This window comes from Adelges cooleyi, unplaced genomic scaffold (genome assembly GCF_023614345.1).
Source record: "Adelges cooleyi isolate 19-005CV unplaced genomic scaffold, UGA_ACOO_1.1 ACOO_flye_CR_arks_rails_tigmint_CR_PRNA_2, whole genome shotgun sequence".
NCBI lineage: Eukaryota > Metazoa > Arthropoda > Insecta > Hemiptera > Adelgidae > Adelges > Adelges cooleyi.
The window spans coordinates 3339706-3362967 of NW_026095860.1; the positions used below are offsets into that span (position 1 = coordinate 3339706).

Genomic DNA, 23262 nt, shown 5'->3' on the forward strand with positions numbered 1-23262 from the left:
TTTTTTTTTGTTTACCTAAAGCTTAACTTGACCCCGGTTGCACGATCAAAAATAATCATTCCGGTACATTAGAATTGATGATCCCGAAACCGTCCATCCGCTAAATAAAGTATACACATATAAGCGCTATGTAGGTGTAAAATAATAGTTTTATTACTATATATATTGTGTCGCTAAATTTAACGGCGTCCGACCCGTGCTTTTAGATATTATAAAATAATGAAATGTAAACGCACAAATACATGATTATGATTGTTTAATATGCTTTGCTGACTTCTCTGTGTAGGTATAAGGGGAAAAGGATAATTTTTTAAATATTATACTAAACACGCGACGGCAATGGTCAAAAACATAAAAAAAAAGCAATACCGCTGCTACACTTGTTTTACACTATTATTATACTTCACGCATATTACTACTGTGTTCAGCAAAAAAAAAAAAAAAATTATATGACAATGCAAGCGGTAACGTCACGCCTACTAGTTGTGAAAGATAATATGAAGCACCACCCATAGAATTCGAGGGAGTATATATCTTAAAGCGCTCCCTCGATTTCCTTTTAAAAGCTTGCCGGATAGTGACGGATAATAACCGTGGGGATTCCAGCGCAACAACAAAGGTAAGGCAACCGAATTTCGTTTTACACCTACTTTTTATTTAATATTATTTTTAATTTAAATCTTACATCTCTCTTTCTATCTTTCTCAATCTCTAATTTCGTATTCACAATAGCTTTTAAAAATATATTTGTTTACGATAGTAATTATGTTCAATAATTCTAAAAATTTAATTTTTATGGCTGTGACAATGATTAGATCATACTTAAATTACACGTTAATGATTTCGGTAGTAAATACTTTTACTAGAAAACTGAAGCATAATAGTTGTACCACTCAGATTTTTAATGTTGAACTATAAAAATTAAGAGAAACGGAAAGGACCAAATTTTATACACATTTTTCTAAAAGGCAGTCACTTTCTAAGATGACTAACAAACCAACTCTAAATTAATTTTTGTTATAGTGTCTTACATTTACTCTACACGGGGCTAAAAACCCGATTTTTAATTTTTGTTTTTAAAATTGTGTTATAAGCGTTTATGATTTCAATTTTTAATTTCTACCATTCGCATCGAAGCGTTTTTTTTTAAAGAGGTTTTTTTCTATTGAGTCGAGCTAATTTTGCTTAATAAAAAAATCAGAATTGTAGCTCTCATAAAGAAAGCTGTAAGCATTCCATGAAAATTAAAAAAAAATTATAATCCTTCAATATGCTGGAAAGTTACTTCAGCACAAGAATAATATGTTATCAAATTTTGGCCATAATTCGAATAAAAATAGCTTTAAATGTTAGTAAAACTTATTATTAATTTTCCTTTAAACTGCTGGCATAATATATAAAAGGGCACTTAGATCAAATTATATCAAATATCGCTATATATTTTCCCTCGATAAATATCATTATGAGTTTTTATTCAGATAGATTATCTTTAAACAATGCTCATTTGTACTCTTAATAAAATAAAATAATAATTTTGTTTAAGAGAACGCAACACAGTTATTTATATTTTTAGTTCTAAGCTAAAATTAAAAAGTGTATAATTATTAGCACAGCAATGAGGATTGGCTATTGGTAATTCAATTTGTGTTATCAGATCATCACAGAAATCATAATATGACGTTTTAACGTAAAAATTAGATCTAGTTAAAAATCTATAAGTATTTTGAAAATATCTTGAAAAAGTGTTTTTATTAAGTGTTTAGAAGCGATTTACAAAAGAACTTTATATTACACAAAATCTGAGGCTTAGATTCAGTCGATGTTAACAATAAATTAGATGTATTATGTTTCTTGTTCTAAAAAAATTCAAATTATGTTGTACAATGTAATTAATCATGAATAGATATAACACTATTTAAATAATAGATATAAATAATTTTTAACTCATTTTCAGTCTCATAGTCTTAGTCACAGTTTTCCAGTCTAATAATTAGACTGGAATTAAAACATTTTTATTTCCTTTAATATAATAATTATTAAGAAAATGTTCTTGTCTGGTTAGGCATTGAGTGGCTAAAAAAAGGTAGTTGCGTCGTAGTTAGTTATATGACTAAGATGAAAGTAATGAAATTAGTAGGTTCATTAAAAAATGTATGGTGTACTTGCAGACCCTGAGTTAAAAAAAATACAGTTAATATTTAAATTAAATCTAAAAACGTCTCTTAGAAACTAATATATTAAGTATTAAAATTTGTAATGTTAAAATTCAATGGAAAAAAACTGGATGTTATTATGTTTTTTAGAATAAGTCAAACATGTTGCAACAATGTCATAATTAGAATAAGCAATAAGAAAAGGTTAGGTTAGGTCACTGTATCAAATCTGTCCATTTATTGTAAGCTCTAATTATAATTATAATTTAGCATAATGCAGTTAATTTTTTATCGAGAAACTGACTTTGGTCAGAATATTTAATAAGTAATAACTTAATAAAAAATAGTCAATAAGGGGAAAATAGTGGTATGCCCTAGACCACATTTCATAAGTTTAATTTAGCAAGAAATAATGATATTTTTAGAATTATAAAACTATCTATATTTTATTTCTAACGTAATTTAAAATTTTTGTTTAACAATATATTTGAAACATGAAGAAAAATTTAATTGAATATTCTTAGTTAAGAGTTATTTAATTTTTTATTTTTGGCAGGTAAAATCAATTATCACATTATAGTTGCACTTATGACTTATTGTCACTAAAATAATCTTGAATATCTAGGAAAAGTTTAAAAAACTATCCTGACGTTTCTCTTTTTTGTTTTAAATTACCCAAAAGTATGAAGTCTCCGAAGTCCCGCGACATTCCAGGTACTAAAAATTTAATTTAGTCAAAAAAATGTGTTGGCTAAATTCTTGGTTATACACCAATCTAAAGATATGAAAGTTTCAAAATTAAATAAACCGCTAATAAAAAAACTATTTTTGTTTTACATTAAATTTTGTGAGTTTACCGGGTATTTTATATTTTATACTTAAATTATTATACTCAAATTCCTATTTTTCAATCAAGTTCTAAGCTACGCACTGCTCCTAATGTAAAGAAAGGTCCCTCGAAATTCATAGAATTCCATTAAACGAACTTAGGCATCATAAAACGTTTAACTGGAATTAGACAAACTTTACTATAACAAATGAGTTTTTTATTTGTTCTTTTATTAAAAGTAGAATCCAAAATATTTTAAGAACCAATATTTTAGACTTAAGATAGTTTTTAATTGTCAACTATAAATCCTAAATAGACAAAATTATTATATATTTGTCTTAACAAGTCTACTCGGAATTTCAATTCAATATTTACCGTTTGTTAATATTGGCTTATCATTTTAAAATGATTTTCCGATAATAATACAGATTATAAAAACAGATTTTTTTTTGTTACTTGAATTATAACCAAAAGTAAAAAATAACCTAAATACATCTTTTATTATTTGACTCAATCTAAATCTTGTTTTAAAAAACTATTTAATAATTATAATGGAATTTTGAATACTCAAGTAATATTATTAGTGGCCGTTATTTTAGACTTAAATTAAAGGTAATATTTTGTTATTATAATTAATAGAAGCTGTAAATATTGTTCTAGGTAAAATTAAAGAAATATAATAATCCGACAAACGCGTGAATCAAATTGATTGAAAAAACATTTCATCCTCGTTTTCAACTCGACAGACAGCATTTACGGCAAAAGGTACTTTATGTTGTTTTTTCTTATATATATATTTATAATCAGTTTAAAATATTTAAACTTTTCAAAACATGGGTCAAATAGCATGGGATTCTCTTTCAATACATATCAATTACCTTAATCAAGTATGAGCCTTTAATATTGTTAAAATACTAATTTTATTATATTTATAAATAATTATAATATAAATATTGCTTTTACTTGCAAATCCATTTAAAATTATTATTTTTCAATAAATGCATATTTTGTATTGTACCTATGTTTAATAACGTTCGAAAAATAAGCACTTACTAAAATAAGCATTTATTTTGTAAATAAAAAAAAACATTTATGAAATTAAAAACACGCAAACGTAATTCAATTTTAACTTTGAACCTTATTGAAATTCATTTTTTTAAATATACCTCTTAATTTTATAACATCAATATAATATACTACAAAAATTACACGTTACTAATAATAATACACATAAATAAATACAACTAAAAAGATGATTTCATAATTTTTAAAACGTCACAATTTGTTTAAAGTAAATATGGTTCAGTATTAAAAAGCCACTACAGTTGTATCGAAGCATAGTGGTCACGTATTATATTGGGGGGGGGAGGTCCTAGGTCTACGGGAATTATAACAACGGAAAGTGATAAAATCACTTTCAAAAAACGTTTCGAAGCAAATCTGAAAATGTAGAACTACAAAAACCTCAAAAAGCAATGTAAAATCCATAATGTGCCCTAAATTATATTTTTGCTTTGCGAAGTAGATAATGGAAATAGGTTATAATCAAATTATGTAAACTTATACTTGACAACAAATTTCAGTTTTAAAATAGAATTTGTAAAAATATTCAGACAACAATTTTAAACACTTCACTGTTGACGAAATTATTTTAAAGAAATATATAAATACCTATTTAGTTAAGAATTCTTATTGAATTGTCAAGAAATCTAATCATAAAATTAAAGTCATACACGAATCATCATAATTTATAAAATAATATGATAATCATTATACATAATACATCGTGACTTAACGGGTCTTAAAGGCTTGAATATTGTGGTTCATAATTAGTTTTCGTTAATCAGACATATTTTCTACAACTAATAAACCTTGGTCAATAATTTATTCACACTAGTAATTCCTAACGACAAAATTCCAAAATCCATTCCTTATTACTAATCCGTACAAACGTCATATTTTAGAATAAATTAAAATAAATAATAACTTTAAGCTAGATTATACTAGTTTACAGATATCAGCTAGGTAGTAAGGAATTAAATTGTCTGTTCAGAATAAATAAAACATACTTTGTTAATGTCCGAATTCATATATTTTTTCCAGAACGGAATAGAAGAAAATTACTTTGTATAAATGACTTAATATTTTTAAAGAATATTTGATTTATGAACGGTACAAAAAGTATATAAAAAAATTGGAAAATCGACTTTTAAAAGTTATTTAACTAGACAATGCACCAAAAAAGTTTCGTTGATTCTGTTGGAACTTGACCAAATGTTATCAGTATTTCAACTAAAAACATGACAAAATGTTTCTTACATCTAATAATGCATAAAAGTATAATTTTTCTGTAACTAAAATATGTTTTTTTTATTGTTGTAATGAGAATACCTTATATCCGTTTAGGGCCACTAGTCAATACAAAAGTATAAAATATTATGAGTTCAAAAGGACGATAATATAATATAATGTTAAATAATAACAAAGGTTGAAATTTATAGCAACGATAACTAATATAATGTAATTTTGAAATAGAAACCCTTTGATAAGTTTTTGATCAAGTTGTATTAATTTTGAGTAATGAAAATATCGCAACATTTCAAAACCCGTTCTTCAATTTATGCGTAGTTACTTCATCATCGGGGGTACTGTTACAGTAAGTGGCTCAAACTAGTGGTGAAACTAATTAAGAATTAGTTTTAAATTTATAGAAAGAAAGGGGACGTAGTATTATACTATACACAATAATGACATATAATATTGATGTACCTGTTTTAATGTAAAAACTAATTATATTTAAATTGTAACTAATAATATATTGGTATTGAGGCGGGAAGGAAAAAAAGGGTATACATTTGATATATATTAATTTTTACAGAAGAGAGATTTTTCGTGTATTCTTTTAAGAGTGATGTTGATTATATTTCTTCAAATATATTTAAAAATAAAAAATGTAGAAAGAATGAGATTTTTATTGACAATTACTATAAGACGTATTTTTCAAGCAAATACTGCCTTTATGAATTTTATCCTTTATTAAATCCCGCTTTAGACCTTTTTAAATTGTATTTTACAAATTACAATTTGTTCGCATAGACTTATAGTGAACTAATTGTATTTTAAAAAAATCATAACATTATTTAACAAACAAAACAGCTTCTCGGTTAGTACCCAATACCTATTATAATTCTGATTGTATACTAAATGTAGAAAATAATAATAAAGAGGTACACGAATTGTTTGGTAAAAATTTAGTGTAAAATCAAGAAAATAAAACTAAGCCCCAATCGGTGGGAATAACGGACGTTAAACGTAAGACAGAGAAATAAATTTAAAAAATGGTTTTTCATTTAAATTGATAATAGGATTGCTTATTTAAGATAATAACAATACACTATACACACACTTATTCGGTTACTTTTAGACTAAAAACAATACATATTATAACTGTTTATAACCTCGAATAAGAACTCTATAAGTAACTAATTATTAGATCAGAATATTATACATATTTTTTTTTGGGCAATACTCGGAACACTATTCAATTATAAAAACATTGGTTTGGATATAATAAAAAATGCTTAAATACGATTTTTTTTACATTTCTAATAAACACTTTATTTCAAGTATTGCAAGGCTTTGTAACTGTGAACGAAAGAGGTTAATTTAAATAAAATTATTTAATAGCACTAATTAATTAAAATTATAACATTGTGTTTTTAATCGTGTAATCAAAAGTGCAAAATCGTTACTTAACTATACCTATAAAGAGTATTAAATTTTTATTTGCACGGTTTGATTATAAATACACATAACACATACTTTGTTATCCAAATATTATATTATATTTTTCGGTTATTAATCAAAATCACTTGTATGGAAAATGAACTGTTGGCGTGGTCTCCTGTGACATAAAAGAAAGGCGTATGTCGTCATATCTTAGACATCCTTGTTAAAGTTTACCCCAAAGGGAATATAATTTGACGTTTTTTTAATGCAAAGTCCACAGTGTGAACAATATTACCACGCCTACGTAAAAAAAAAATGCATAGTAGCAAACATGTAGATAGGTTTTCATAGGTGTATTAGTTTGCAACCATGACTAAGACTGTCTTTAATACATCTGTCTTAGAACTACAAAATAACGGTTTGTAATAATATTTCATAGTAAATTTAAAACTTGTACCTAGTTAGCTGCATAGTAAATTTGATGCAAACAAATGGAAACAATAGTGATCAACTTTCAAACAACACCAATCGCCCCTTATCATGAATAATTCAATAAAAGTCCATGTTTATATTTTCTTTACAATTCCAAACTGCGATTAAAACTACTGGCAATTATTATAACTTGAAGGCACCATTTATCTTTGTGCCAAAATATTTACTAAGTCATCAGCAATATTAATCCCGAGGAAGTTATATAATGGCTATACCGCAATTTATATAGTGTAATTATTCCCACAGGTAACTAGCGGTTAGCATTATATTTCCAGCTTCCACGGTTCTTAACTCAATTATAATTGCGCAATTAAACTAATTTTTTATTATCTTTTTACATTTTATTATTATGTTTTTTTCAATCAGTTGGGTTATAAATCGTAAATCTCATTATTTGAATAAATATCATACAAATATTGAAAAATTGTCATCACTCTAGTTTTTTGATTAAATCATAAAGGTAAACCACAAATTACATTAACTCTCCTACACTTTAGACAACTTACACACATTATACAAAATCTTATTAGCTTATTTTACTATTTTATGCAGGGATGAAAAACTTCAAAAAAAAAACAATATACAGCTAAACAATAGAATGTACCTCACTCTTTAGCACTGCAAAATTATTTTATTATAATATAATCGGTATTCTGTGATGAATTGCAAAGTTAGCAACACCTTAGGTTTTCTTGGGTTATGTAAATAGAACACTTTTTTCAAAATAAAATTTTTTTGGGGGTTAAAACGTACATTTTTTATCTTCAAATAAAAAAAAACTTTTTTAGACCTAAAGGCTATTGGTAAATGTGGATTTTGTTTTGCTACCTATGCCCTTCACTGCATGTAAGTGCATATATGCATTAGGTTATTTATATTGATATAATTTTGTGATTATTTATTTTCTTACATCGCTATCTGACGGGGGGCTTATTTGGGGGTCCCCCAGATATCGAATCACCTATTACTTACCATTCATGCTGGAACACCCTGTATATATTTTTATTATAATATTAATCATTTCTAATTTTTTCATAAAAAATACACGACTGAACATTTTAGCTGAATATCATGTTTTATTAAATAATTGCCTTTTTTTTAAGGAATTTCCTTAATGGCGCGACGTCCACTTTTAAAATGTATAACAAAATCAGTGCTAATTTAAAAAATAAACTGAATATTTGTAAACAGAAAATACGATTCGTTATGTTACAGCATGGTAAAAATCAGTTTGCCCTGGTTGTTGTTGGTTGTTTTGAAACTGGCCAGCCGGGAAATCAAATCTGACGAAATCGTTACACTACAAGAAGTCTACGACTTATGTCAAGGAGACACAAACGCCGAAATATGCGACTTTCTGGGAAAATCGCCAAATTTTCTAGACATCGACAGGATGGAAATGCCGGACAAACGCAAACAAAAAACTGTGTTTTCCAGTTGGGGAGGAAAGAGGCAAAACAATTTTCCCTATTTGGGTAAACGGCCAGCGTTTTCCAGCTGGGGGGGCAAGCGATCGTCGGACAAAAAAAACAGCCGACCCAAGCAAACGTTCTCAAGTTGGGGCGGCAAGAGGAGCATGGACATGGACACTTACAACATGGATACAACCGACCACCAAATGGAAAAAAGAGATCTAAACGGATTCAGACCCGAAGACAAAACAAATTACCGAAACAAAGTGACCAAAGGAATACACGCTTTGTTTACTATGTTTTCGGATTGGTCAAAGGAGCCCGAAGAAAAGAAAGGCAGTCGATACACTCGTGTGAATGGCTTGAGGACAGGTTCGGATTTTTTTTCATGGGGCGGTAAACGCGCCAATGGAAATACCGAATAAACATTGTTTTCTTTATAGTTTATGTTAGGCGCATTACGATTTTGTCTACATTTTATTTGTAAAACTGTAAACCATTTTCTGACCGTTTTTAATCTTAATAAAGTCACGTGTAATGCTGATAAAATCTTACTTAAGCCATAATTAATTACCTTTTAGGTAGTAACAATAATGTTATGTTAATGTGCATAGTATGCATACGGTATTGATTAGTATGTTAAATTGTCGTAGTCAGCTCTGTGTTGTTATAAAATTTGGCTTTTATTTTGATGCTTAATTTTTCCAAATTTTTAATATTCTAGAAAAAATCCCCCCCCCCCGACTTCCATCCTTTTTGCTCCAGCGAGAAATCATATACTGTGTTATAATAATTTTTATTTATAATATATATAATATATACTGTTAATTAATTTACATTTTGATGAATTATATAATCTGTCTACCTTACAAAATTACAAACAATATTTTATGTTCTGCTTTTTTTGTTATTTATTAATATAGTATTATACAAAAAGTGAAGCAACTAAACGTGCTTAAGAACTACTTAACTAAAATGTACTAACATTACTGTGCAGTAAAACGTTACATAATTGGAAAACAAATATTTAAGTAATAAATTTATCGTACAAAAAACCACATTTTTTTTGATAATTAGAGAAATAAAACCACAAACCAAATCGGAAATGATCCAACCCAACTGAGAAGTATCAAGGATTAATCAAATTTTGTAGACAAAGAGTTAAATGAGAAAAAAAAAATAAGCTCTAAAATCCATTTACTAACAAGGATAGTAATAGTACATTTTATTAAAAAATGTTGTTTTAAAAGTGTTATAGCATAATATCCTAAATAATAAGTTATAAGCAATACGATATAATATTTTGAATTTTGTAGAAAATGAAAAATCCATAATATTTATTGAGTTGACTTGAGGGTATTTTCATATTTACTATGTGTTTGCTACATTTTTAGGAATTTTTGTATCTTTCATCTACAGATGTGATCCGATCTGTAAACAACACACAACAATGATATGGAATACATCATACCTCACTTGAAGATGGAAGACTCAAAACTTTCAAATGATTTGTAAATAATGTAAATAAAATAATAGAACAAGCTATAGCAAATTAAAAATATAACATTATCACCTACGATAACATTTTACAGGGTAAATTATCATCACTAAGCAAATATGTTTAATTATTAGTAAAACAGGCTGAAAATCAACAAAGCGCATCGGTTTGTCTTCAACCTAACCAAACCTGTTTTCAGTTAACTTAGGTTAGGTTTTAAGACACTTTTTACTAGTTTACGCTCTCCCAAAAAAAAAACATGTTCCAGATTAGAAAAAGTAACAGTAATTTCTAGCAACTACAAAAGTCAAAGAATTTATAGTTTGGTATGACATAGAAATTGAAAACTGTTACGTTAATTAATTTTTCCAACGGTAATTACTGAAATTTCACACTTTAAATTTAAACGATGTACATAGCAAAATTTAAACAGAAATATTTTTAACAATACTATATTATTATGTTGGCCCATTATATTGTTCAGACGTTTAAGTAATTACCTGTTTTTATGATTATAGTCTTGACTCTTGAACTTGATAATTTGCTGTAGAATGACGGCAATTTATTTTCCGCTAAGCAGATTTAATAAAACTACTAGAAAGGCGGTATGAGGAAAAACAAATACATTTTGTAGACTGTAGTTTACACTGAAAGAAACAAATACTGATTAGTCGCCGGTTTTGCGACGATAAGAAATAACTTGCAGTTTACCCGCGGCCTGGGTCCATCGTTTAACTGATAAGAATACGGTGGTCTTGTCAACAAATTTTTCTTTCTTATCAGTATTTACCGATGATTTTTTATTTAAAACGCATAAATCGCTGGTTAAAAGTTTTTGTGTTTTCCGTGGGTGAAATTAATTTTTTTAAGTAAACAATTTTTTAAATTGTTTGTCCGTTGTAAACATACATAGGGTTCTCGCAGCGATGGAAAAAAAAACGTAAAAACAATAGAAAAACCATCGACACGTGGATAAGGCGACCTAGAGGCAACAAACAGGTGATAACTTTTTATCAATTATTTAGTCTCGTCCTACTGAAGAAAGTAGGTAATTTCAAATGTAACTGTAAACGAATACACCATACGGAATAACTGTAGTTACTGTAGTGGTCACGATGAGTGCGTGTTCCTATTTTAAATTTAATTCTCGTTAGTACGAGTTTCGCTGCAGTCCAGTATGGAAGTGGCTATTTTGAAATTACTTTTTGCCGGAATGGCTTTTTCCGTAGTGGTTATGAGTATTTTAATTAATTCGATCGAGTCGAAACTTCCGATTTCCATAGTGCAATCGTTTAGATATGGTAAATTCTCAAGCAAGCAAAAACATTTCCTGGTCAGTTACTTGGAAGTGCCCAAAAGATGGTTTAAACACTTTTACGTGTTTGCTGCCATTTGGTCTACTTTAGGATTTTTACTGATGCTCTCGACGATTGTTTTCAAACGGCCTGTGCCTGAAATCATTGTACACTTTTTGGACTTTATGGCTTTGAAGAACCGAAGGACTTCGTACAGCACTACTGCCGCAACAATCGCCATGGTCTGTATGTTAGCCCAATGCTGGAGGCGTTTTTACGAAACTCAATTTTTGAGTGTATTTTCAAATACGAAAATCAACATTTCCCATTACGCGATCGGATACATACATTACTTTGGTTGTGTAACGACTATCTTGGCTGAAGCTCCATCACCTTTCACCGTTCCATCAATTGAATACAATTCTTTCTTATCCATATCTGACGTTAACATTAGACTTATTGCGGGATTGTCTGTATTCGTATGGGCTTTTCAAAAACAGTATGCAACTAATATAACATTGGCTAATTTAAGGACAAAAAAAGGCAAAGTCGTTACATACGAACATAAAATTCCAACCGGCGGGCTTTTCGACAAGATTTCTTGTCCTCATTTATTCTGTGAAGCTCTTATGTACATGGCAATCTATATTATACTCTGGGGAAGTCAAATTTGGCCATACATATTCTTTTGGGTGTTGAGCAATCAATGTGAATCTGCTATGCTTAACCATTGGTGGTATCAATCGACGTTCAAATTGTATCCAAAGGAAAGAAGAGCTTTCATACCCTATATTCTATAAATGAATTAAACAAAATGGATTATATCATTTTGAAATTTTCTTGTTATAATTTTTTTTTTTATAAATCTTTTTTGATTAATGTTTTAAATTTTTATATTTAATTTTGTTATTTTAGCTACTAGACCAATTGTTTATGAGTAGTTAATAGCTTTTTAGTTTATAATCTAAAATACGTTTACCGTATGAGGTAATTTGTTTATTGTGTTTTTGTTATGCAAACATATTTTAGAAGGTAATATTTGATAATTTGATTTTAACGGTGATCGTTATAAACTAGTTATGGAGTTTAATATTCTTGTTAACATTAAGAGTTATTGTCAAATTAAAGACTTGCTTTAAATATATTGACAACATGTCAAAATATTTAGTTTTTATCTAAATAAATATACATGACATTTTCCAAATTAAAATTTTAGATTGTTAACCTCTTTTTTTTATCACTTATCTGTTCTTAGATAAGTAATTAAATAAATGGGGCCCTGTCATGGTAATTTTTGGCTTAAAAACATGCCTTAAGGGAAAAACTCTTATGCCTTATAAAGTGGTAAATTTCAGTATTTTTTTTTTTTTTTTTAAAGAGGTAGTAGCCTTTAGGAAGTTATTCACTTTTAAATAAAAATAATACTATCACAATTGGATTACTAACGAGACGTTTTTTCACATTAAAAATTAATTGTATAAAACAACTGAAAATCAAAAATAATTTTCTGGAGCTGTATAAGAACACCGGCTTTTTGTTTATCTCTGCCAAAGTTTGGGTTTTCTTTGGCTCTTGAAATATACTGTCGAAGATATATTCAATACTAAAATAAAATATCATAATTAAATAGTTTTTGTGATAACAGTCTAAAAAGGATAAATATCCGGTTTACATTTTACAAGTAAACTTAGGTTGCATGTTGAACTATATATGAAGTACTCCTCGCCAAATCGTACATTAATTAATTTATGTTTACAATCTCAAACTGTTCAAATAGTAGGAATTCTTAAAAAATATGCTTATGATTATTTGACATATTTTAATACTAGTCCAATCGTAGTCTTTTTATTGCTTTATTAAAAGTTTACAAAAATAACTATGTTATTATGTTTAGGTACAAAATCTACTTACAAAAATAAACTTTCCCCCCTTAAAATTATATAGTTTCTTTTTAGAAAAACTTATAATAGAAAATTACTACTGGACTAGAATTTTGTTGTATAAACAATAAGTTTGAAGATTTAGTATGGACAATACTTAAATATTTTATAACTTATACTCGAAACAATACAGCTTTTTAAAAGACAACAGTAGGAAATAGTAATAATAAACAAGTAAAAATATAATTTTATTTGTGTCTTTATAAAAAATAATAATAACAACAGTTGATTGATTCATCGCTGACAAGTGAAAATAATGATAGTAAAGTATTACTGTATATTTAAGTTAATATACAATTATAATAAGTAGATATAAATGTCATTGGAGGTATTTGGATTTCAAACGATCTTTCAAAATAGCTAATATATCACGAGGATCATGCTGGAAAAAAAATTAGATTGTGATTAGACATTTTTTTTAATATTACATTTTTTGGATCAGACCCCTATTATTTAAAACCCGATAATAATAATAATAAATTATGCCAAACTGAAATTATTTCAAAGGTTTTTGAGTACCTTTTAATTTGTTTTTTTTTATAATGATAATTATTGTGGGGTCGCGCAGTGGTCATGCAGCTGGCTATGAAATGTATGGCCATCGGTTCGATTTCGGCACTGTGCAATAATTTTTCACTATATTTAGAAACTATAAATGTCATTGTCATATTGCACTACATCACTTTCCCCACTAGGGACCTACTTCACTGGGAGGGACATCCACATACATGTGTGCTAACTGAACAGAGATTGGTAGTATCCTATTACTAATACAAAATTGCAAGATTTGAAGACCATGTGGTCGTCTCAATCAAGGGTAACAAAAAAAAAATGTATTTTGCAGTGTAGTTGTCGATGCCTTACATTCCAATATTATTTCTAGCAAATAAGCAATTTTTACTTAAGTCAAAATATTAGTGACAAATAATATGATAAATATCAAATGTCTTTTTATAATTTGTAAAAAGTAAAATACACAGAAATTGGTATAAGACAGAGCATGAAATAAGAAGAAAAATTGAAATTTTTTGATTAACTTCTTTTTTTTGTAAAAATTGTATTTTATAGTATTAATCAGCGATATGAAACTTACTTTTAAAATGTGAACACCACGTTCACTTATAACTATTAAGTCTTTTACACCTTGACTGGTTATGTCCAAATACCATAGGCCATAAACTGGATACCTTAACACCGTCGTTGTCCTTTTAACCCAATCGCCGTCAACGTAGGCATATGTTAATATGCACTAAGATTGAAAATAAATATATACATTATTATTAAAATAGTATACCTACACTTTTTGATTAGCAAAGATGAAAAAATATATGATAATACATGTCCGTAAGCACCAAGTAAAATTTCATTCTTCGAATCAAAGTTTGTGTCAGCGATCGTTGAACACACTATCACGTCGTGGCAATTACTGTTTTTCAACATGACCACTTTGCTTAAATGATCTTCCAACACATTCCTGATAACAAAATAAAATACATATTTTTAATAACAGTATAATAAAGTTGTAAAAAATATAATAAGTACCAGTACTTGCATGTAAATTATAGAAGGTTCGGCAGCGTTTGTTACGAGCAAACATACTTGTTCCTTTTCGTCAATGCAATCACAATCCGCTGTGAAGTTATCTATGATTGATACAATATTATTATTTTTCAATTTAAATTTATAATATAAAAGATATCCTGTATCGTGTGAATATAATAGATAAAACCTAACCTGTGACAATATTTTCCAAATTGACAGCCCTATTTTTTAAGTTGAACAGTTTCATTACAGATACGGGCGATTGATAATGTTCGTAGAAACGATATAAAATTTGATTTTTTGTAGAGTCGACAGTTGCAAACATTGAATAACCAGATTCACAACCATAAAATGACACCCTTCTGAAAAGGTATAAATTAAATTTGTTCAAATTGACTAATGCGTTAACTTTCGAGTAAGATTAATGTTACTTTTGATAATTATTATATGACTTAGTATCGAAACGTAATATCGACGAATCTCCAGCTTCTTGGTACTCGACAAAATAATTTACAATATTTTGTTCTTGCATTGGTTCGTCAGCCTTGTAAGCGTGTATTCTCCCGTCGCTTCCCGATAACAACCACGACATCTAAACAACATTAATAATAATAAGTCTAATTGTTAAAAAGACAACTATTAATACGCTAAACTCATTCATGTACAATATATTTTCAGAAGAGCTTATTTACCTTAAAACCTTCGTGCGAATAAACTGCATGGTTTAGTTGGTATGGGACAAAATTCAAATGTATCGTTACACAATTTTGGGATAGAACTTCTAACGACGAACCCGATTGTCCAGAATAGATATTCAAATATGCTACATGATTGTTTTCTGCAGCCATCTATAAAATTGTGTGATGGAAAATTATGTAAAATTTATTATAACAAATAAAAATGTATGCAAACTAATTATTACTAACATATTACTATAAATTGCACAGTAAAAAATGCACTATAAAATGTTGCTACAACAAGTATTTAAAAATGAATTATTAATATTATATTACAAATATTAACAAAACCCTATAGAATATAAATATTTTATATAGAGTTTAAGCTACCTAAGCATTTTTAGAAACAATATAAATTTACAAAATGATTGATTTTATGTAAATAACACTACATTCTTCTTAAAAAATATAAAAGTACACAAAAATATTAAAAATATAATTATTATGATAAAATAAAAATGTAAAAAAATTAATATAAATAGGAATATACAGCTTAAGAAAACAAATTTTTATAAATAGATAAATGTATTATCGACTAAGCAAATAATGAATGGTTGATAACTAGTTTTGTACAGTTACTTTTGAAGTTCTTAGTATTTAGTTAGCTTATGTGAAAAGAAAAATGTAGTCGATGTGGAGAAATACACAAAAACATAAAGAATACTATAATGCACCTCACACTTACCTACATTTTGAAACGTTTAACATTAAAAGTTAAAGAAAAATTGCTTTTTTTTTTTAATTAAAAGTTAGTAAGTATGTTAAATTGATAAATCTGTAAAATTGTCTGAACGCAATGAATTGTTAACTTTAGTTTTCACATACTTTAAAATATGTAATGCCAACAGTAAAATCGTTGCTAGTTTTTGACTTGTTGAAAGAATGAATTGACAGGATTTCTGCATTATCTATATATTTAAATAGATAATTTTAAGTTAGTAACAACAATTAAATAATCACGTTACATATTATTTACTTTTGTATTACTTTACTTGGAATATCTGAGAATTTTATTTCTTTAGCGACAGGTTCGATTTCACCGTCTTCTATTCCAGGTTCGACTGTAATAATTTTCTTCTTCATTGATGATATGATTAGGATTTTATTTTTACCTTCGACTGTTGTTATTACAGAAGACGAATAAATATTGCCCTGCGAGGGCATGGGAAAGAAACTCGATTCCGTTAAACTCATTTTTCTAGAAAATTAAAGAAAACCTAATCATAGAAAGAGATTTCGGCATAATCGTTGAAGCATTTAATCGTTATATTCTGTGGTTGAAGTTTGATTGTTTAAACAAGTATACTTGTCAGTTGTCAATCATATTTTTCAATGATAAAACGATTATTTATCTAAATAATAACTTATCAATGTAACATCTTATCAATACATCAACTCAAATTACATGTTTACATGGCTCCATCTACCGCGGTAATACATAACATATTATTGTTTAAATATAACCGGTAGAAAGCGCCACATAAATGAAAGCAAGAAAAAGTAAATTATGAAGATTTTTTATTTACTTTATGGCTTTTCTTTTTTTACTTTTGTAACTGGACTTCTTAGTTCTTAACCATCGAACCAAGTTCTTCATGGTATAATAGTAATTTGGTAATTTGTACGACATTTTTTTTTGTGATAATTTTACAACAATACAAAGCTCTATATTGATCTCGGACCTAATATATTTCGGTAGTATATTCTAAATTTAACAAGTTAAATTATATATATTTTACAGAATATATTATACATTGCCATTTAAGTTTTAAAATTTAATTAAGCTCTAACAAGTATAAAAAAAGGTAAATATTTAGAAATTGTATACCATTGTAAAATCACAATCAAAATGTGTAGTCGAGGAAAACGCAAAAACGCAGATTACCACGATTAAACACATTTATTGTGCCATGTAAAATTATTTTTATTTATATTATATTTAATAGAACTAGCCATCTACAGAGTATACTTATAATACACGTCATATTACGTATAGTCTGTGGTACAGTTTGGCATCGGAGCGTTTATTTTTTATACTTAGATAATTTGTCTTGGAATATGAAATGTGTTTTTAGTGAGTCCCTGCTATTATTATTGTTATTATTATTATAATAGATGTTGGCCGGTAAAAAATATGAAAAACGTCACTTTGTGTTTGTTTTTCGATTTATTTTTGTTGAGTAAAACCGATCCCGAACCCTTGGTGACCTCAGTGGCCTGTGCGCACCCCCAGTGTAGTATACTTGGGTAGTATTGAGATGCATTAATTCTTCACGTTGTCTCGTCCGGGTATAATATGGATTACTTACTGAATTTGAAAACTATCAGGGCGGGGCGATCGACGGGAAAAAAAGGGTTTTGCCGCTTCTAATCTTAAAACTACCATCATTTTTCATTGTCGTATAACCTTTTTTCAAATTCGCTTGTACAGGCCCGATAAACATTATTGAACATTGTCTATATTGATATTATTTAGGTAGGTACCACCCAATGTACAAGCGGACGTTTGATTTTTGAAAGGTTTCACTAATACCGGAATCGCCCATAAGTAATGAGTAATGACCAACAATCAATCTATAATAATAATAAATACAAATTTTTTTTGCTTTATTATCATTACTTTCTTTTGTTCATTTTACAAACAAATAATATATCTAATACGAAAACGGGGTCCAGTAACTGTGTTTGTCCGTAATCAGTTTCCGTGTGCACCGAATGACGTTTAGCGGGGAAGGGCGTGCTTTGTTGTATATGTTAAGCCGTTTAACTCTGAGGAAATTGTATAGAAAAAATATTATTGGCTTAGTGCTAATCAAAACGCACGAATATTACATACATAATCATTTGGGGTTACACAATGCAGAAGGGTCATAAGAGGATTAGCTAAAAAAGGCTTGGCGTGTACAAAATCCGACCCGTTTCCGTTATGAACTATTAAAGTAACAACATTGAGCTTAAAAAAAAATTCACTATTAATGCCGGGGTTTACCAGCAATCGATTTAAAAGATTAAAATCTTTCTTTATTAGCGTGTTTAAATTTGTATTTATTTATTTTTTATTGATCGAGTGTTAACATTAATATTATTCATTTAGGTATTACACAATTTTGGCTTAGATCCAAAAAGTTGTATGCGTAGCATTCACTTTTCAGGGGAGAGTTTTGAAAGTTTTAAATAGTTATATTATTTTCTTTCCTCTAAATTAAAATGTTTTGAACGATAATTTAAATAAAGTAGAATATGATGCGGTTTCAACTAATTAAAACAAAATGTGAATAAACAAATTTGAAAAAAAGATGCCTTTCAAAAAAATTGACAAAATCTTTTGGTTCTTAATCATTTTAATTGTCATGTCATTGTTATAAAATATGGTAAAAAAATAATGCCGAATTATAACATTTCTTTCAAGCGACTGGCTGGTGACTCTTATTATTTATGTATGTACTTAGTAATGTACTTTGTAACATGGCCCGTGATACCTTATTTCAATTTTCATTACAAAACGTATAGAATATAACAGGTATCAAATTGCATTTTAATAAATATTCAGAATAGCTGCTGTGCTTGCTAATTTCTATTAGTGATAGGCGATAGTAATTCTGTAGTTTTAAATACAATTAAATAAACGAATACTACATTGGAACTAATTATACATGTACCGGTACTTAAATATTTTAGCTATTTAGGCATGCAATGAGCCTATCACTTAATAAATTGGTTATTTACAATGCAGTACTAAACAACATTTCATAACTTCTATAAAATACTAATTAGAGAACTATTATTTAGAACGAATTGTTTTGAATAACATCCAAAAAATGAACCGTGTCAAATTCCCTTAAATTGTCTAGTTTTTTTAAAATTTTGTTTTCGTGTGCATGTGCACCCATTGACAGTCCGGGTTGTCTAGTTAAATAGTTTCTAATGAATTCTTGGTTTATGAATTAAATGTTAAAATGTCTTAATTTGACGGTTGACCTTTACTACGGTTAAAGGCTTCCTCTTGTACTGTAATTTGGGGAAACTTAACATTCATAATGACCTCACAACAGAGTTGTATATCATATATAAGGATGAACACATAGACACTTTATTTAAGCATTTATTTGAAAAATCAAAACTGTCCGGCGAAATCGTTTTTTAAATTTTTATTGGGGTGTCTTACAAATACTTACCCAAGCAAAATATTAAGTAAAATCACATAATTCACCATACATTTTTTTGTATAACTTTTAATACAATTCCAAGTGAGTGTCTCGATTTCAATATCAACCGTCATGGGCTATAATATTAAGTTTGATTTATTTGTACAGATACAAGAGACTTTCAAAGAGACATTTGTTTTTGTTGATCTGGTGAATAATTTATTTTTATTTTTCGGTCGGTTTACGGGCATTTATTCGAATATTAATTTGAGTAAATTTTGCGTGCTTTCCATTTGAACGGTTTGTGCAACCGAAATTGCTTTTTATAAATATAAAAATATACTGGCGCATTGCTATCGTGTATGTATACACTCGACTGCATCATTTCGGGTCATTACTCTCTCTATATCGTTTCATAAAAGCCATTTAAATTGACTGCGCTCGCGGGAACCGGCCGTGCATTTTTTATCCATTGTTCACGTTTTCTTTTGTATTTATTTATTTTTCCTTTACGGCTGTGCCATTTGTCAACGGCTTACGTGAATACCAAAAGGGACGTGGCATTTACAAACCCGCGTATTAAATTATTCGGTTGTAATCGCCCAAATTCTGTTGCCAGAAACGACCGGACGCGCTTCCTTTAGCTGATAAATATAAACATTTGTAGACAAGACTTGGAATCAACGAGTTTGAAATTAAAAAGTTATTTTTTTCCGATCACTTTCAACTCAAAGAATAACTTTTAAAAAACTGGCCGTTATTTATTGACAGAAAACACGGAAATGAATTGTTAATACTGATACATCATACAACACAACAGCAGTTGTTATTATGTATATGTTTTTGTTATCATAGCTTTTTCTAGCACTGCTAGAAACTAGAACTGTTTCTTCACAGAATACATAACAGCAGAAGGGTCTACGACCATATTGTTAAGACCTGTTTAGTATTATGTGTTATAACTTATATCTTTGTATAACTGAAAATAATAATGCATAGATATAACATTACAGTGGTGTAGACTTAAGAAGATAGCCGTCACCTGTGTATTGTGATAATTATCTTCCCCGTGTCATTTTTTATCAGAGTCCGGGGACAGATTGCTTTTCGTAAGGTATCTTATTTTGGTAGATAGTGATTTGGTTTTCTGTCGGGTATAACGACAGTACTTATACACGTGCAGGGTTCTTCACGACACGCCCGCCGGGTAATGAATAATGATGTTTGAAAAATTACACCCATAACCGTTAAGCATAATAATACTGAAGTATATATTATTATATTAAATAAAATTTACTACACTGCGCTCGGTGTCGATAATAACGAGTTACTATATAATAACGCCTGTGGGAGAATATACCTGTAGGTAGGTCCGACGGTAATTCGTTTGTAATCATAATTGAGCTACTAAAAAAAAAAAAAATTTTAAGTTCTAACTAGTTTCCATGTGCGGTCGAGGCACCTGCAGTTTATTGTATACACTTGTAATTATTATTATTATCTATATGTATATATATACATAAGCGGCTTCAGAGCAGGTACCCGTCACCGCCATTGGTTTTCTATTTGTATGCTAATTGAATTAGTCATTTTTGTTTAGTATGTTCAGTGCTACTATATATATTGCGACAGCCAATCGGCTCACTTGTCCCCGTGAAAAAATTCAACAATATTATACACAATTTCGACAGTGGTAATTAACCGTGTGCAAATATAGGACAGGTATACCAGACTTTCGTTTATAACACACCCAACGACCCCAAATGCATACAAACAAATATACACACATGGTAGGTACACACTAACCTAAACAGTTGCCCAAGCCAAAAATAAAACTCTTTCATCTAACCAAATCCATACACTTGTCAACCAACAGCTAATAATTATTTTACAGTGACAGATGTCCCTTTCCCACTTTTTCCCCTCGTACAATCGCTGTATAAACAAAAAATAATTAAAAAAATTAAACGTCGATTTAGGATGCTATAAAAAAAAAAAAAACTTGTTCACGTTAAACTAATCAACTACTATAACTGCTGTACTCGTTGAACACAATATTGGACTTATTGTCCCACGACTGAATTCTCGGATTTGTCGTTGAAATTTTTTATTATAAGTTTTTAACAGTATTAAAAAAAGAAAAATAATCTCCCGTGTATTAAATTACGCGATTTTTAACGCGTTAAATAAATTGTTGCACACAGCCAATATTTTATAAATGTATGAAAGATTAAAATGATCACAAACATGTATGAAAAAAAAAAATAATTTTTTTTTTTAACTTGTTACAGAAACTGACGGGCGATTATCATAAGTCTGCTTTCTCTAGCAAAACAGTCCGCTTTCCGAAAGTAAGTGATGAACAAATTTATATTTTATGTCTGTAAGTTGTTTACTCTGAGGCATACTCGATCCCCGTTTAATTACAAAAACAATTGCTTAGTTAAATAGAAAATCTGCTCGACATCATAGTGTAAGCTTAACGGGCCTTGAAAGCTCAACACTGGCGTTATGCGATGGTTTCTTGGCGAATTCGTTATCTGGGACGGGTTGAAAATCTACTAAAATTAATATGTTTGAGTTTTATATCGAAAACACTATTTTTCGATGTACTATATTAAATCAATAGTATGTTGGTAATTGAGTATATAATGTTATAGGTTACAGATTGGTAAAATGGATTTGTCATAAATTGTTGAATGAGGTATTTTTGTCAATAAAAATTTGTCAAATGTCAAATCATCGATGTGCTCAACCTCACAATAGCATCTTTCTGTCACACAACTCGCACATTTTCTTCAATTTTACCATTATTTTGCATAATTGATCCCAAATACTTAAATATCCCTACTCTGTTTATCACTTGCTCTATGTATTACTATGTATCAAGCCAAACGGGTTATCTACCTCTTTTTAACTCACTTAATTTAATTCTTGACATTTCTGTACTGTCTTTCATACGAAAAAAAAAACAACCGATCTTCAATATGTATAATTCACCTTTATTATTAGCAAAAATAATATTTTCTACTGTACAGAGATGTTGTCGTGTGACGTCTTTAGCGTTTCACTCCAGACCATACGGTCTGCGCGAGGTAACCTAATCGTAGACGGATGTCTAAGAGATAATATTATTTATGTACGTTTTTAAAGTACTTATGCGTCGCTTATACAGTGTGCGTGTACGAGCAATCTACATGGTTTGCGTTTAGTATTTATGACAACACTATAGTGTCTTTGTCTCCGTGTCCGTTTTCCTCCAGAGCCACGGTGCGGTCTCGTGTAACGTATATTCGTGCGCGTCCCGTAAGCCAATTATAACGACTCCTATACAGCAGATTACGGTGCGGATCATGTGAAAAATAATACTCATTCGTCCATAATATACGTTTTCAATGGATACTTTCTCGTGTTTCGCCGTCGACTTCCCCTCCGATTACAAAAAGGTAGTAAAGTTCACACACGACCGACCAAAAAAAGAAAGACTCTA

At 28.9% G+C, this 23262-nt stretch overlaps 5 protein-coding genes across 11 annotated transcripts in view; 3 read left to right on the forward strand and 2 right to left on the reverse strand.

The window, feature by feature from the left end:
* LOC126833294 (COMM domain-containing protein 4) overlaps nucleotides 1–10949 on the reverse strand; it is a 27192-nt gene extending 16243 nt beyond the window's left edge. For 2 of the 4 annotated variants that reach the window (XM_050564546.1, XM_050564545.1), the window contains exon 1: nucleotides 10614–10815. The gene's annotated coding sequence lies outside the window, so the exon portion shown is untranslated. The other 2 variants (XM_050564544.1, XM_050564547.1) reach the window with 2 other exon arrangements.
* Nucleotides 531–9506, forward strand: LOC126833293 (uncharacterized). Of its 2 annotated transcripts, XM_050564542.1 has the most exons (3): nucleotides 531–619; nucleotides 3643–3747; nucleotides 8419–9505. In XM_050564542.1, the coding sequence occupies exon 3, from the start codon at nucleotides 8420–8422 to the stop codon at nucleotides 9038–9040; it is 621 nt and encodes a 206-aa protein (XP_050420499.1). In that variant the 5' UTR covers nucleotides 531–619; nucleotides 3643–3747; nucleotide 8419; the 3' UTR covers nucleotides 9041–9505. The 2 variants fall into 2 exon arrangements, with proteins under 2 accessions (XP_050420499.1, XP_050420500.1); XM_050564543.1 differs by lacking the exon at nucleotides 3643–3747 and having other exon boundaries at nucleotides 553–619; nucleotides 8419–9506.
* The window catches only part of LOC126833295 (uncharacterized), a 56989-nt gene continuing 44557 nt past the window's right edge, over nucleotides 10831–23262 (forward strand). Inside the window, exons 1-2 of one of the 3 annotated variants that reach the window (XM_050564548.1) lie at nucleotides 10831–11112; nucleotides 22064–22123. The gene's annotated coding sequence lies outside the window, so the exon portion shown is untranslated. The remainder of the gene's footprint in view (nucleotides 11113–22063; nucleotides 22124–23262) is intronic. The other 2 variants (XR_007684930.1, XM_050564549.1) reach the window with 2 other exon arrangements.
* On the forward strand, nucleotides 11106–12521 carry LOC126833292 (polyprenol reductase). Its single transcript, XM_050564540.1, has one exon. It carries the CDS (start codon nucleotides 11291–11293, stop codon nucleotides 12206–12208), a length of 918 nt encoding a protein of 305 aa, XP_050420497.1. The 5' UTR covers nucleotides 11106–11290; the 3' UTR covers nucleotides 12209–12521.
* Nucleotides 13530–16960, reverse strand: LOC126833291 (KICSTOR complex protein kaptin-like). Its single transcript, XM_050564539.1, has 9 exons — nucleotides 16620–16960; nucleotides 16453–16535; nucleotides 15583–15738; nucleotides 15322–15482; nucleotides 15083–15252; nucleotides 14901–14991; nucleotides 14687–14822; nucleotides 14442–14597; nucleotides 13530–13730 (listed from the first exon to the last, which is right to left on the reverse strand). Exons 1-9 carry the CDS (start codon nucleotides 16819–16821, stop codon nucleotides 13668–13670), a joined length of 1218 nt encoding a protein of 405 aa, XP_050420496.1. The 5' UTR covers nucleotides 16822–16960; the 3' UTR covers nucleotides 13530–13667.

Bases quoted from the DNA above. Each gene is read 5' to 3' on its own strand.
- LOC126833293 (XM_050564542.1), top strand. From the start codon at position 8,420: ATGGTAAAAATCAGTTTGCCCTGGTTGTTGTTGGTTGTTTTGAAACTG.
- LOC126833292 (XM_050564540.1), top strand. From the start codon at position 11,291: ATGGAAGTGGCTATTTTGAAATTACTTTTTGCCGGAATGGCTTTTTCC.
- LOC126833291 (XM_050564539.1), bottom strand. From the start codon at position 16,821: ATGAGTTTAACGGAATCGAGTTTCTTTCCCATGCCCTCGCAGGGCAAT. The intron at 14,992-15,082 runs GTTAGGTTTTAT...TATCAATCATAG, and splicing joins TTTGGAAAATATTGTCACAG to ATAACTTCACAGCGGATTGT. The intron at 13,731-14,441 runs GTAAGTTTCATA...TTTTTTTTCCAG, and splicing joins GTGGTGTTCACATTTTAAAA to CATGATCCTCGTGATATATT.